Below are 12,046 nucleotides of genomic sequence, written 5' to 3'. Positions count from 1 at the left end.
TTGTAAAAAATCATATGAATGTAAATATATTTATATACATTAAAAAAATGATGCAAAAGGTGTAAAAAACATATAATAAATATATAAATAAATATGATAGCATATAAATAATGCTTAGCAATAGTAGTAAAAATATAATGTGCACTAAAAAAAAAAAAAATAATGATAAATAAATAAGTAGGACGGAAAATTAGCTAAGGAAACGAATTTACAAGAAGGCTTATATGTAATACCAATGCTTGCAAATATAATATATAAGAAAAAAAATTATTATGGAATTTTCGTACTTAATTTATTTTTACTTAATTGTTTAAAACAGTGAAAAAAATTACATGTAATTTTATGAGAATTTTGCATAAAACATAGATTATTATATTATTGTTAAATAAGTTAAAAAAATATAATAAATCATTGTAATTAACACATACGCTTGTGTAATAGTTTATTACAACAAAAAAATACATTAAGGGGTAATAAATAAAGGCCTTAAGTTTTTTTAAGTTTCACTCTATGAAAGATGGTGAATCGATTTGTACCAAAAAATAAAACAAAATCAAATAATAATAAACTATAATAACGTTTGTAATGACGACAACAATGCTTTGAAATAAAAAATGGGTATGAGGGGAGTTTACAATTTTTGTGTAAAAGGGTCTATACTTTGGTAATAATAATTATTATTTAAAGTGCTAATTTTATATACCTCATTGTTTGTTTTATAATTTATCTTTGATTTATTTAACTTTATAAGCATAAAAATAAAGACGAAAGTCGTAATAAATGTACAATTTTTATAACAAAACATTTAATGACTCAGAGGGGATGTATATATAGGAAAAAAACAATATGAACAAAAATTACATACTTGATATAGTGGTATATCTGTAAATGACATGTACATTGTAGGGAATAAATGTGTATATATTTTTATAAAATATTTTAAAGAATTAAAAATATGGTAAACAAATATACAATACTAGTTACATATATATTACATAATATGTGCAAAATATGCAAATATTCACATAAATATATGCATTAAAAATAATATAAAAAGTTTGTAACGAACTTTAATATAATGTTTTATTTAATGAACAAAATTAATTATAAATATTAATAAAAAAAATTAATGACAATAAAAGAAGACTAAAAGTAAGAAAACATAAAAGTATTTATATTTCTTAGTACTCATACTAAGGGAAAAATCAATACAAAAAAAATGGGAATTTCTTCATTGTATTTAAGAGGGAATACAATAAAATAGTACTTTTATTGCTTTTGGTAGATCAACTTGTAACTGCTTTAATAGGATATAATTTGTACAAATGATATTTTTTTTTATTAAACACAAATATAAGGTTTTTAAATAGGAGCATATGTGTTTAAAATGAGTAATAAAATGTTAGCTTAAGGATATGTAATAGTATCAAAAATATTGCTTTTTTAAAAAATATTTTTGATCGTGTTTAAAATATAATTAACTATAAAAATTAGTTTACTCTTTAAACAATTTTTTCCGATTTGTGTGTTTCTCTGAATGTTTTTCTTTGTTTTTTCATTGTGATCAATGTCTATTTGATTGTCTAAATTTGTTGATAATAAAAAACTTGATTGATTACTTATATTTTTTATTTTACCACAATTTTCACAGGTTTGCATTTTATCTTTTCCCAATATCTGATTTGTGGTATTGGGGTTTATTTTAATTGGATTTTGGTGTGGTTTTATTTTTTTTTTCATTCCTGTTTGTGATATAATATTATGATTTGATTTATTTTTTATAATTTTAATTGGATTTTTGTTATCACAATATGAGTTTTTATTAATAGTATAGTCCTTTTTTGTCTTCATAATTTTAGAATCTGAAAAAGGAATCTGTGTTTTTTTTTTAATATGATTTGGCTTTTTTTTAATTTCATTTTTCATTAAGAAAAAAAAATTATCAAAATATATATTTGAATCATGGTTGCAATTATATAGTAGTATTTTCTTTCCTAATATATTTAGATGCATTATAAATTCATCATAAGAAAATCTTTCTATATCTTTTTGAAAAATTAAATATAAAAACATATCTGTTATTCTTTTTGATGGATATTCTCTAGTAAATAATTCATTAACTAGTAATCTAGTGTAGGATCTGTTATGCTGTTTAAACATGTCACTTAAATTAAACTTATATAATTCTTCCATCATTTTCATTTTCATATCATTTTGCATTTGCATATTTTTTTCTGATGATGAGATATCCTCTTCATTTGTTGCAGAACTTGTAAACAATTCCTTTTCCCATTTTTTGTATAAATCTTGAGCACGTGAAATTTCTTCTTTTTCGATAAATGTATCTTTTTCATTATTATATGGATTAGTTTCATTATGTATTTGTTTTTTTTGTAAAATTTGTATAAAAAGTGTTTTTAAGTTGTGTATATTGTTCCGTATTATGTTAATATTATTTAAACATCTTTCTATTACTAAGTTGTAAAAATCATGCTCTGTGATATTTCCATCTTCATTAATTGGCCATTTAAATTTAAGTTGACATATTTTTTGATAAAACTGTTTTTTATTAACCTTTTCATTATCCTTAAAAACATTTGCCCATTTTGTTGAATTATATATATTATCCGTATATATATATTTGCTGTATGGCTCTTTAAAATTATTAAACTGCTCTATTGTATGAGGATAGTATGGTTCAGCTATCCTTCCAAATAATAAGATTATATTTTTAAGATCATCATTTAATTTATGTTCTTTTTCATTGCTTCTTATGTGCAGTTTATTATATGGGTATATAAAATTAAAGTGTGTTGTTGTTTTCCTTTTATCTTTTGGTTGCAGATGCAATGCTTTTTTATACTTCAGAAAATGTGTATCCCTCAATATATTATTTTTATTGCATATAATTATAACAAATTGCGTAAAAAATAAAAATATGATAAAAATAATAACAATGGGTTTATGCGTAACATCTTTTGAATAAGGCATTATGTTTTTTTTTGTGTGTAAAGGATGACAGAAGGAACAAAGCAATTAAAGAGCGTATGAATCATATAAACTACTAATATATCGATGCGTTCATCTGACAATTTATTTAATATGATAAGATGTTAATATGCTAATATGGGGGTAAAATGTAGTTTAAATAAATATTTCCATTAATTATCCCTTCCCATCATTCAACAATATTACTTTTATTATGTCAAATAATCAGTCATTTTTATGAATTTTCGCTTTACAATATAGTTTGGTTATATATTTCTATAAGTAAATAAATAATCACCTATATGTATGTTTTATTTGTGTATGTTTCCTATAAAATTGTGATTTACCAATATATGTTGGGTGTTTCGTTGTGTATTATATGTTTTTTTTTTTGTTTTTTAAGTGGTGATAATTCTATGGGGAAATATAAACATGCAAATGTTCGTTGTTTATTTTTCTTGCTTTTTTTTACAAAAAAAAGTTAAATATTAATATTCTGGAATTTCTTCATTTATGAAAAATTGTGGAATGCTATTTTATATCTTTCTCCAATGTAATTATATTCTATAATAAATAAAACTATAATAAACAGGTGTAACTTTTTTTAAATAGCACATTATGTAAAAAATTATTATATATATAGATATATTTTTTTATGATTTAAAGTATGCATATAATTCACACATATGTATTAATAATCAAAAGAAGGAACAAATTATGAAGAATTTATATTTTTTGTGAAATTATGAGTAATCAAAAATCAATAAAATAAATATATATATATTTTATGTTTTTCTTATTTCGATCTTTAATTTTTTTTATCGTTGTAAAAATATTATAATAGAAATCTTATGTAGCAAAATAAATACACAAAATTGATAATGAGAATTGTATAATAAAGGAAGGGAACAAGCAAAGTAATAAAAAAGGAAAATTATAATGCTAATATTTAAAATACTGGTGAAAAGGAAATTTAAGAGAACGGAAAAAAGCTGAAAGGAAGATAGACTATTGAACTTGTAGCACATACCTGTATATATTATATATATATCTTTATATATATATGTTAGCAGCCATTATGATGATTCGCGGTGAATGAGTTATACATTATATTATTTTCTAAGTATATTGGAAACTATTCAAATTATAATGTTTTATAAATAAGTGTTTTTTCGGCTTAATTAAAAAGCAAATAAAAAATACATATTAAAGCGTGATGGGGAATCAACTGTCTTTTAATATATTTGAAAAACGTGATGATACCAAAAAAAAATTATATGGAAATAAATATTCCGAAGATGATAATAACAAAAGAGAAAAAGATTTCACATTACAACATAATTTATTGACAAATAAAAAAAATATCATTGAAAATAATAATATTGGGGGAAATCATCAAGTAAATAGTGAAATGAATATTAAAGAACATAATGGGGGAGATGAAAGTGATATTGAAAAAATAAAAAAAGAAAACTTTTATTTATTTGACGAAAGCTTAAATTCAAATAATGTTAAGCATCCTTGTCATAGCCAATGGTTTTTGTTTTGGGTATTTGCTGCATATTTAAATGAAAATTTTTTAGAGAGTGAAAAAGAGTATGTTACATCTTTTTATTCAAATTTCCCAGAACAGTGCATACAAGGAAAGGGAAAAAATTGTTTCGTTGAATTTTCTCAAATCCATCCAATAAGGTAGGGAATATATAAATAGAAGAATTACATATTCATTTTCACACTGTGTTTTTTTGTCTGCCAATAACTTGAATTAGAAATACTACAGCCTTTACTTATTTATTTATATATCTAACTATTTTGTTGTTTTTGATTTTGCGCATGTGATCATATTTTTTTTTATCATTGTAGAGTTTGAGAATATCATATTTTTACAAACCATAATCAATAATAATGGAATTAAAAATATAATAATTCATAGTTTTTTAATTAAAGTTTCTTTTATATAAACATACATTTTATATTTTTATAGGGCAAATACCAGGGCCGAATTAATGATGTGGTTGCAAATGTGTGAAAATTATTGTAGACAAAAAGCGGGATTGCCTATAAAGACGTTCAAGTAAAATTTTTTAATAAATTTGATATAGAATGAATATGCATGTCTTCCATCTGTTCATTCATTCATTTGTTTGTTTATTTATTTGTATGTTCATTATGAAATATGAGGGACTTTGTGAGATCATTTTATTTTAGACCTTTTTTACATTAATGATTATTTTGTTTATATTTTTATGTTGTGGCATATATTTTTTAATGAGTATTATTGATGAAGATATTCATATGTATATTTTGGTAAATGCTTTGTGGAATTATTTTTTTAGAAATACTTTTTTTGCTTCATATTTTTATAATTATTATTTATTTTGAACTATTTTGGCCTTATTTTTTTTTTGTAGTTATAGTAAATTGTTAAAAAGATGGAGATATGACGATGGATATATGTAAATTAACCCAAACGTAAGATGTATCATTTATATTTTAAAAAAAATGAATACAGTATAGTATTTATTTATTTCATAGATGTTTTATAAAATTTTCCATTCTCTGTTACAATAACTGATAATGAAACGTGCACAAATATGTATGAATTATCGCTGGTGTATGATGACTATTGATATTTTATTTCTGCCATTGATACTATTACATGAGATAATAATAATTACTTTTTTAATTAAAATTTTAAAAATTTTTTAAATATATTTTTTGAGTTTATAAATGTGTAAATATTTATAAGTGCATTATAATTTTAAAATTTTATATTTTTATGAAATATTCAAATGCTAATTTTTTAATTTTATATTATTTTTATTTTGTTTTTTATTTGAAAAAACGGAAAATTGTTTAAGTGTAAATAATAAAAAATATAGAACTCTATATATAATATTTCAAATGTTAAAAGAATTTTCATTTAACATCAGTTAAAATTTTTATTTTCGTCTTTGGAATGAACTCCTAAAAAGGGAAAAACATGTAATAATAAGGATTATAAAAGTTATATATAGTATAATTGTATCTATGATTAATAGTTGTTTGGCAGTTGATTAAGGGAGAAAAGAAATATATTATTGAGAGAAAATATTAAGATATGCAACTTTACCTATCAATGGAAGAATTTCGATAATGTCTTTCACTGCCTGATACACTTGTGGATTTTCTAGTTCTATCATATCTTTTTCTTCTTCTACTATCATCTCTTGAATATCTTTTTTCATCATCACTACTTTTTGAACGTCTTTTATAATAATCTCCTTTTTTGTGATATTTATTATCTATAGATCGTCGGTCATAATGTCTATGCTCATAAGAATTTCTATTATATTTATCATATTGCCTAAATGAAGTATTTCTGTATCCGTAGCCTTTTCCATAATCTCGATTATAGGGATTAGGCCTATATAATACGAAAGAAATATATTAATATATATTAATATATATAAATATTATTATATAATGGATATATTTATATATACATAATTCAAATTATATAATTTGTCAAAGTGGAAAAGGTGTAACATCGTATGACATTACAAGAAACTAATATTTTATATAATTATTCACATAAGAAGATTATACTAATATGTTATAATTTTTTTGGGTAAAATGAATATATATTATGTTTAATTTACCTTCTTGAATCATATTTTCTTCTGTCAAAATGTGGATCATATCTCCTTCCGTAATAGTCATGTCGCATTGGATACCTCTTCAGCATATCTTTATTTAGGTTATGCAATTAAAAAAAAATATAATATATTAATGTATTAATATAGTAATACATCCAAAGAAAACACAAAAAAATAAACAGTATAAACTGTATTTTTAGTAAGAATTATTGCAGCAAATACTTACTTTGTACTCCTTTGTATTCTCCAGGAGTTGGCTCATGTGGCTCATTTCTTTTGGCTATTTCTACGTTAATAACTCTTCCTATTATTAAAAAAATTGAGGCAGAATATTTATTTAATTTTGTTCCAAATTGTGTTTTGATATTTATAAAAACAAATCCAACAAATTGAGCATATGCATATTTGTTAACATATATGAAATGCATAAAATAATTAGTCATGTATTCGATTTGCACTATTTCAAAGTTGACAAATTTTTATAACTATTTATTTATATTATGTATTTTTTGTATGCGTTTGACAGTAATGAATATATGTTTGATAGTAATATATAGTATTGTTTGTATAGAATTTTATTTGAAACTTGTATGAGAGCATTTTAATGCAACTCTTATTCTGATTATGTTTAAGTATTGATTAGTGTAGAGCCAGATTACAGAAACAATTACATTAATTTTGTACATACATATAATATATATATATATCACTGCGTGAACATGCATATAAATATTTTTTTCGCTTTTATTGAATTTGCTAATAACCTTCTATATCCATTTTATTTGCTTTATTCATAGCATTTTCTGCATCAGCAGATGAATTAAATGTAACAAACCCAAAATTCCTCGACTCTCTGTATTATGGTAAAAAAAAATGTGGGATCTTATATATCGCAAAAAAAATTATGAAACAACTAATTCATAGAAATTAAGTTCACAAGAAAGCATGTTTTTGCGGGGTTGTTCTTTACTTAGTAATTGGGTTACTAATAACGTAGCATTTTTCTATTGTTCCATATTTTTCAAATATATCTTGTAGTTTTGTGGTTGTTATTTTTGAGCTTAAATTTGATACATACAAAGTTGATCCTGTATATAAGTTAACAAAAGGGAATATAAAAAATAATATTTTATAATAATAAAACCATGCACAGTATTAAAAATTCATATATACATATATATTGGTTTTCAATTGTTGTGATTTTTGAGGTAAGAACTATTTTAAAGTCATGTTAATTTAATATCAAAGAAATAAATAGGCATATAAAGAGTATATGTAATGTGTATTATTTTATGCAGTCAACTATGCATATGCTGTAGAGTATACATAAATATTTCTATATACTAATTGAATTGACATTATTCTAAGAAACTGAATACAATATGTGAATGTATTGACATTTATTATTTTCAGTATATAATAACATCATTTCATATATTTGATGGATATAGGATTTACTTATTAATGCTTGATATTACCAATGTACTTATAGCATACAAATGTATAATAATATATAACATAAATATAATAAATTTGATTTTACAACATATATTCATATAGTTTCTTTTTCGTATTTTTTCAATTGTGTATATGAATTTTAATGTAATTATATATTTATATATTTTTTTATATTTTATTATGAATTACCGTCATTCTTATGATCATGATCTTCTGATTTTCGTTTTTCATCACTATAACTCATTTTATTACTGTTATATATTATTAATTTATTCACAAAAATTGATATACAAAATTTTACAATTTATCAAAAAAACATAAGGTAAAAATATATAATATAATAAAAAAGATATAATATGCCAAAAGTATATGATTTATAGTAATATAAGGAGTTAATTAAATAATAAACGTTTTTTGTTTGCTTTTTTTAAAGATTGAACAAAAAAGGTAGTTTAAAAAATATTTATAAATAAGCTATTTATGTAATTATATATATAAATAATATACATATTATATTTTTTATATACATAAGGTGATATGTAAAAATGTTCGTTCTATTCAAATATTTAATAAAGGTTACTTTATTATAATTTCAAGCATTATGCTATCATAACAAAAAAATACTACATAAGCTTATGCACTTTGTGATATAAATAAAAAATTATACAATTTTTATCTAAAATATTATGTTATTATGGAAAAGCGAACAACGAAAAAAGTGAGTCCCTTAGTAATTTTCAAAAAGATGTTTTATTGAGGCTATATACAAAAATACAAATTATATTTAATTATTGCATAAATTAAAAAGAAAATTATAAATGGATTCTTATTAAAAAATAGCATGTTTTCCTTAATAAAATTATTATATTTTTTCTTTTGATTAAATGATCAATTTGTTAATTTAAAAATACTTTGGTGTGAGGAAAATTTAACTATTAAGTAATATATATAATATCAATTTATAAATGAAACATAGAATTATATATATTACTAACTTATTTATTTTATAATATGGCACATATTTTAACTCATTTGTGTGGTTATATTATAAACTCAAATTACTTGTTTTTGAAGGGCTCACATTTAGAATATATTTTTTTAATAATTACAAATATTTGCATATAACCAATACTACAAAACGGTATATGGCTGTTTGTATTTTTGTTAACAAATTGTAGCTATAATATAAAATTATTACAAAAATTATATTAAAAATAAATAAATAATAATAAAAAGGGGAATAAAATTCGAGAATGATTTATTTTATTTTGCAATTGTAATTTGTATATAAAAAAAGAAAATTATATTGGTCTCATGTTACTAAGTTATTATGCTTTTTAATTGGGATTTAATTATTTTAAATTGAGTAGTTCAGTGTTTAAAAAATAATAAAGAAATATAACCAAGACAATTTGACAATTTTATTCAATACGTTAATGTGAAGAAAACAATAGTTGTTTTTTTCGTATTTTTGTGTTCAGCAATTTTTAATTATTATAAATTAATATTCCATATATGCAGAAAATTGTGTGCAAAGATATTCCGGAACGATTATAATTCATTATTTTTATGTACACGTACTAAATAAAAAAAATGTTAGACATCGAACAAAAAGGAATATAAATAAATATTTTGACATAACAACTGGACTCGAAAATACAACACATTAGTACATACAATTTAATATTAAGGAATATATTCAATGTAATACTTAAAAAAACACATGCTAAAAATTATTGGGCGGTGTTATGATTTTAACTACCGTTAACAGCACTTGTTAAAAGTATTAAAATACCTTACAAGAAATATAGTTTCATATAATAATAAAAATAAGAACATATGCTTAATGTGGTTGAATTAATCAACAAATTATTAAATTGCTAATTATATATATAAAGAAATGTATGAGTATATTCAATGGCATGTATTTGTACTCTCCATTGGAATATTTAATAAAGCAACCTTTTATATTTTCAATTATTGAAAATGTTAGTTTCTAATGATGTGAATTCCATTTCGTGCTTTGTAAAATTCGCGAATTCGACACTCATTATGAACTTTATGTTGCTTCTATTTATAAATGGCAAATTTTATATTATAAAAAGGAATATTTTATTAAAAAATTAATTATTGCAAAACCATAAATATTTAGTATATAATACATACGGTTGTAATAAAATTGGTATACATATAAGTCGACAACTCCTCAAATTAAAGGAATAAATATCGTCTGTTTAAGACCATACAAATTGGTGCATAATACATATATATATATATTTAAACATATTTTTATATTTTATAAAATAATTGAATAAGTGTGAGGATGTTCTTATGGGTTTAAAACGATATATGTATATATATTATTGGGTGAATACCTCGTAATAAAATATGATAAAGCATCTTTTAGTGTATGCTAAAATGGCTAAACAATGGTTACACATGAATTTTTGAAATTCATGTTATATAAATGATAATAAAAACAATAAAAATAAGATTGTAAAATTTAAAATATGTATTTTAGAGGAACTAATACACGTTTTTAATGAATGATTATATTTGTAATTTTTATCACAAATACATCCAAGTTCATTTTTATTTAATATGTTATTACATATACCATAATCACAATTAATATTATTAAGTGTGCAGATAGATATATTTGAAACATCAAATATATTATTTGATATTTTATCTCCATTTTTATTTAAACAAACGCATTCGGGTTTGTTTGAATTAATAAAGCATTCTAACCTAAGGCAAATATTTTCCTTTGTATTATTCTCATTATCCTTGTTTCCTTTTTTACATTGTGAAGTTTCATCTGTTAATCTATCTTCTTGGCAATCCTGAAGATTTGGATCTGGGATTAAAACATTGGTATCATTATTTGTTGATGTATCTTCATGTTGGCTAGTGGATTTGTGATTGTTTGTATCCTCGTCCTGGTCAAAACTTTGGGGATCATTTATTGGATCAGATGATAAACTTTTTGGTATTGAATCATCATCATGTTTTTGAATTTGTTGTTCATGTTTTGTGCATGAATTAAGTTTTTTATCAAAATAATAATTTTCAAAACAAGAACAATAAGGTTGTCCATTTAATTGAAGGGTACAAAATCCTTCTGCACAATTAAAGTTATCGCATTTGTTAGAATTAATAATTTCATTTTTTTTTAATTGATAATTTAATATGCATTTGCATTCTTTGAAATTATAAAGATTGTCAATTTTTGTTTTTTCTAAATCTATGATTGGCTCTTCTGTGTTTTCTTCGAGCCCATTGTTTCGATTTTCTATACAACATACACACTTTATATTTTTATTTAAATATACTATTTTATCGCATCCCATTATTTCATAACTTAAATCATCGTAAAAAGGGAATTTGTGATAATCTTTTTCATGAACTATATCTATTCCATTTTTTTCATATATATATGTTAATATATCAGAGCAATTGTCTCCGTTTAAACATGACATTCTCTCATTTTCAGCATTATTTTCCATGGGATTATCTATTTTACATTGCTCATTTATATAATATTTTTGTTTATTGCAATTGTCCTTATTAATGCTATCGATGTATAAATGTCTTGAATTTTCATCGTAACTAATCTCTATGCTCTCAGTCTTTATAATACTTTCGCTTTGGGCCTTTACGTTGACAACGCAGGTAGCGAAGAGTAAATATATTGTTAAAAGAAAAAAAAAAAAATTAAACATTTATGAGAATTATTGTGTATAAAAAATAAAAAAATATATAAATGAATAAATACGATATGTTGCATATTAAGTAAACATCTTTTAATATGGTGTAAAATAAAGTACCGAGAAAAAATATAATATATTTATTGAATATGGAGAGCAAGAAATATTTTGATGTTGTAAAATTTGTGGATATATTCAAAAATTTTTAAATAGCCAAAAAAAAAAAAAATTATAGCATAAAAAAATCTAGCC

The 12,046-nt window shown here is 22.0% G+C and overlaps 4 protein-coding genes across 4 annotated transcripts; 1 reads left to right on the top strand and 3 right to left on the bottom strand.

Annotated features, from left to right (window-relative positions):
* Window positions 1-1,443: 1,443 nt before the first annotated feature.
* On the bottom strand, window positions 1,444-2,991 carry PY17X_1204100 (conserved Plasmodium protein, unknown function; the record flags this gene model as incomplete). The annotated part of the gene is made up of 1 exon (XM_022956693.1): window positions 1,444-2,991. One exon carries the CDS (start codon window positions 2,989-2,991, stop codon window positions 1,444-1,446), a length of 1,548 nt encoding a protein of 515 aa, XP_022812556.1.
* Window positions 2,992-4,204: 1,213 nt separating this feature from the next.
* On the top strand, window positions 4,205-5,448 carry PY17X_1204000 (conserved protein, unknown function; the record flags this gene model as incomplete). The annotated part of the gene is made up of 3 exons (XM_022956692.1): window positions 4,205-4,680; window positions 4,973-5,062; window positions 5,400-5,448. The coding sequence occupies 3 exons, from the start codon at window positions 4,205-4,207 to the stop codon at window positions 5,446-5,448; spliced, it is 615 nt and encodes a 204-aa protein (XP_022812555.1).
* Window positions 5,449-5,930: 482 nt separating this feature from the next.
* Window positions 5,931-8,328, bottom strand: PY17X_1203900 (transformer-2 protein homolog beta, putative; the record flags this gene model as incomplete). The annotated part of the gene is made up of 7 exons (XM_022956691.1): window positions 5,931-5,955; window positions 6,101-6,394; window positions 6,630-6,717; window positions 6,853-6,930; window positions 7,391-7,479; window positions 7,597-7,714; window positions 8,274-8,328. The coding sequence occupies 7 exons, from the start codon at window positions 8,326-8,328 to the stop codon at window positions 5,931-5,933; spliced, it is 747 nt and encodes a 248-aa protein (XP_022812554.1).
* A 2,215-nt stretch (window positions 8,329-10,543) lies between these two features.
* On the bottom strand, window positions 10,544-11,809 carry PY17X_1203800 (conserved Plasmodium protein, unknown function; the record flags this gene model as incomplete). Its single annotated transcript, XM_726375.2, has 1 exon — window positions 10,544-11,809. The coding sequence occupies one exon, from the start codon at window positions 11,807-11,809 to the stop codon at window positions 10,544-10,546; it is 1,266 nt and encodes a 421-aa protein (XP_731468.2).
* Window positions 11,810-12,046: the final 237 nt, after the last annotated feature.

This window comes from Plasmodium yoelii, assembly GCF_900002385.2.
Source record: "Plasmodium yoelii strain 17X genome assembly, chromosome: 12".
Classification (NCBI taxonomy): domain Eukaryota; phylum Apicomplexa; class Aconoidasida; order Haemosporida; family Plasmodiidae; genus Plasmodium; species Plasmodium yoelii.
The sequence above is the reverse complement of the archived record's forward strand: the minus strand, read 5'-3'. Positions and strand labels throughout refer to the sequence as shown.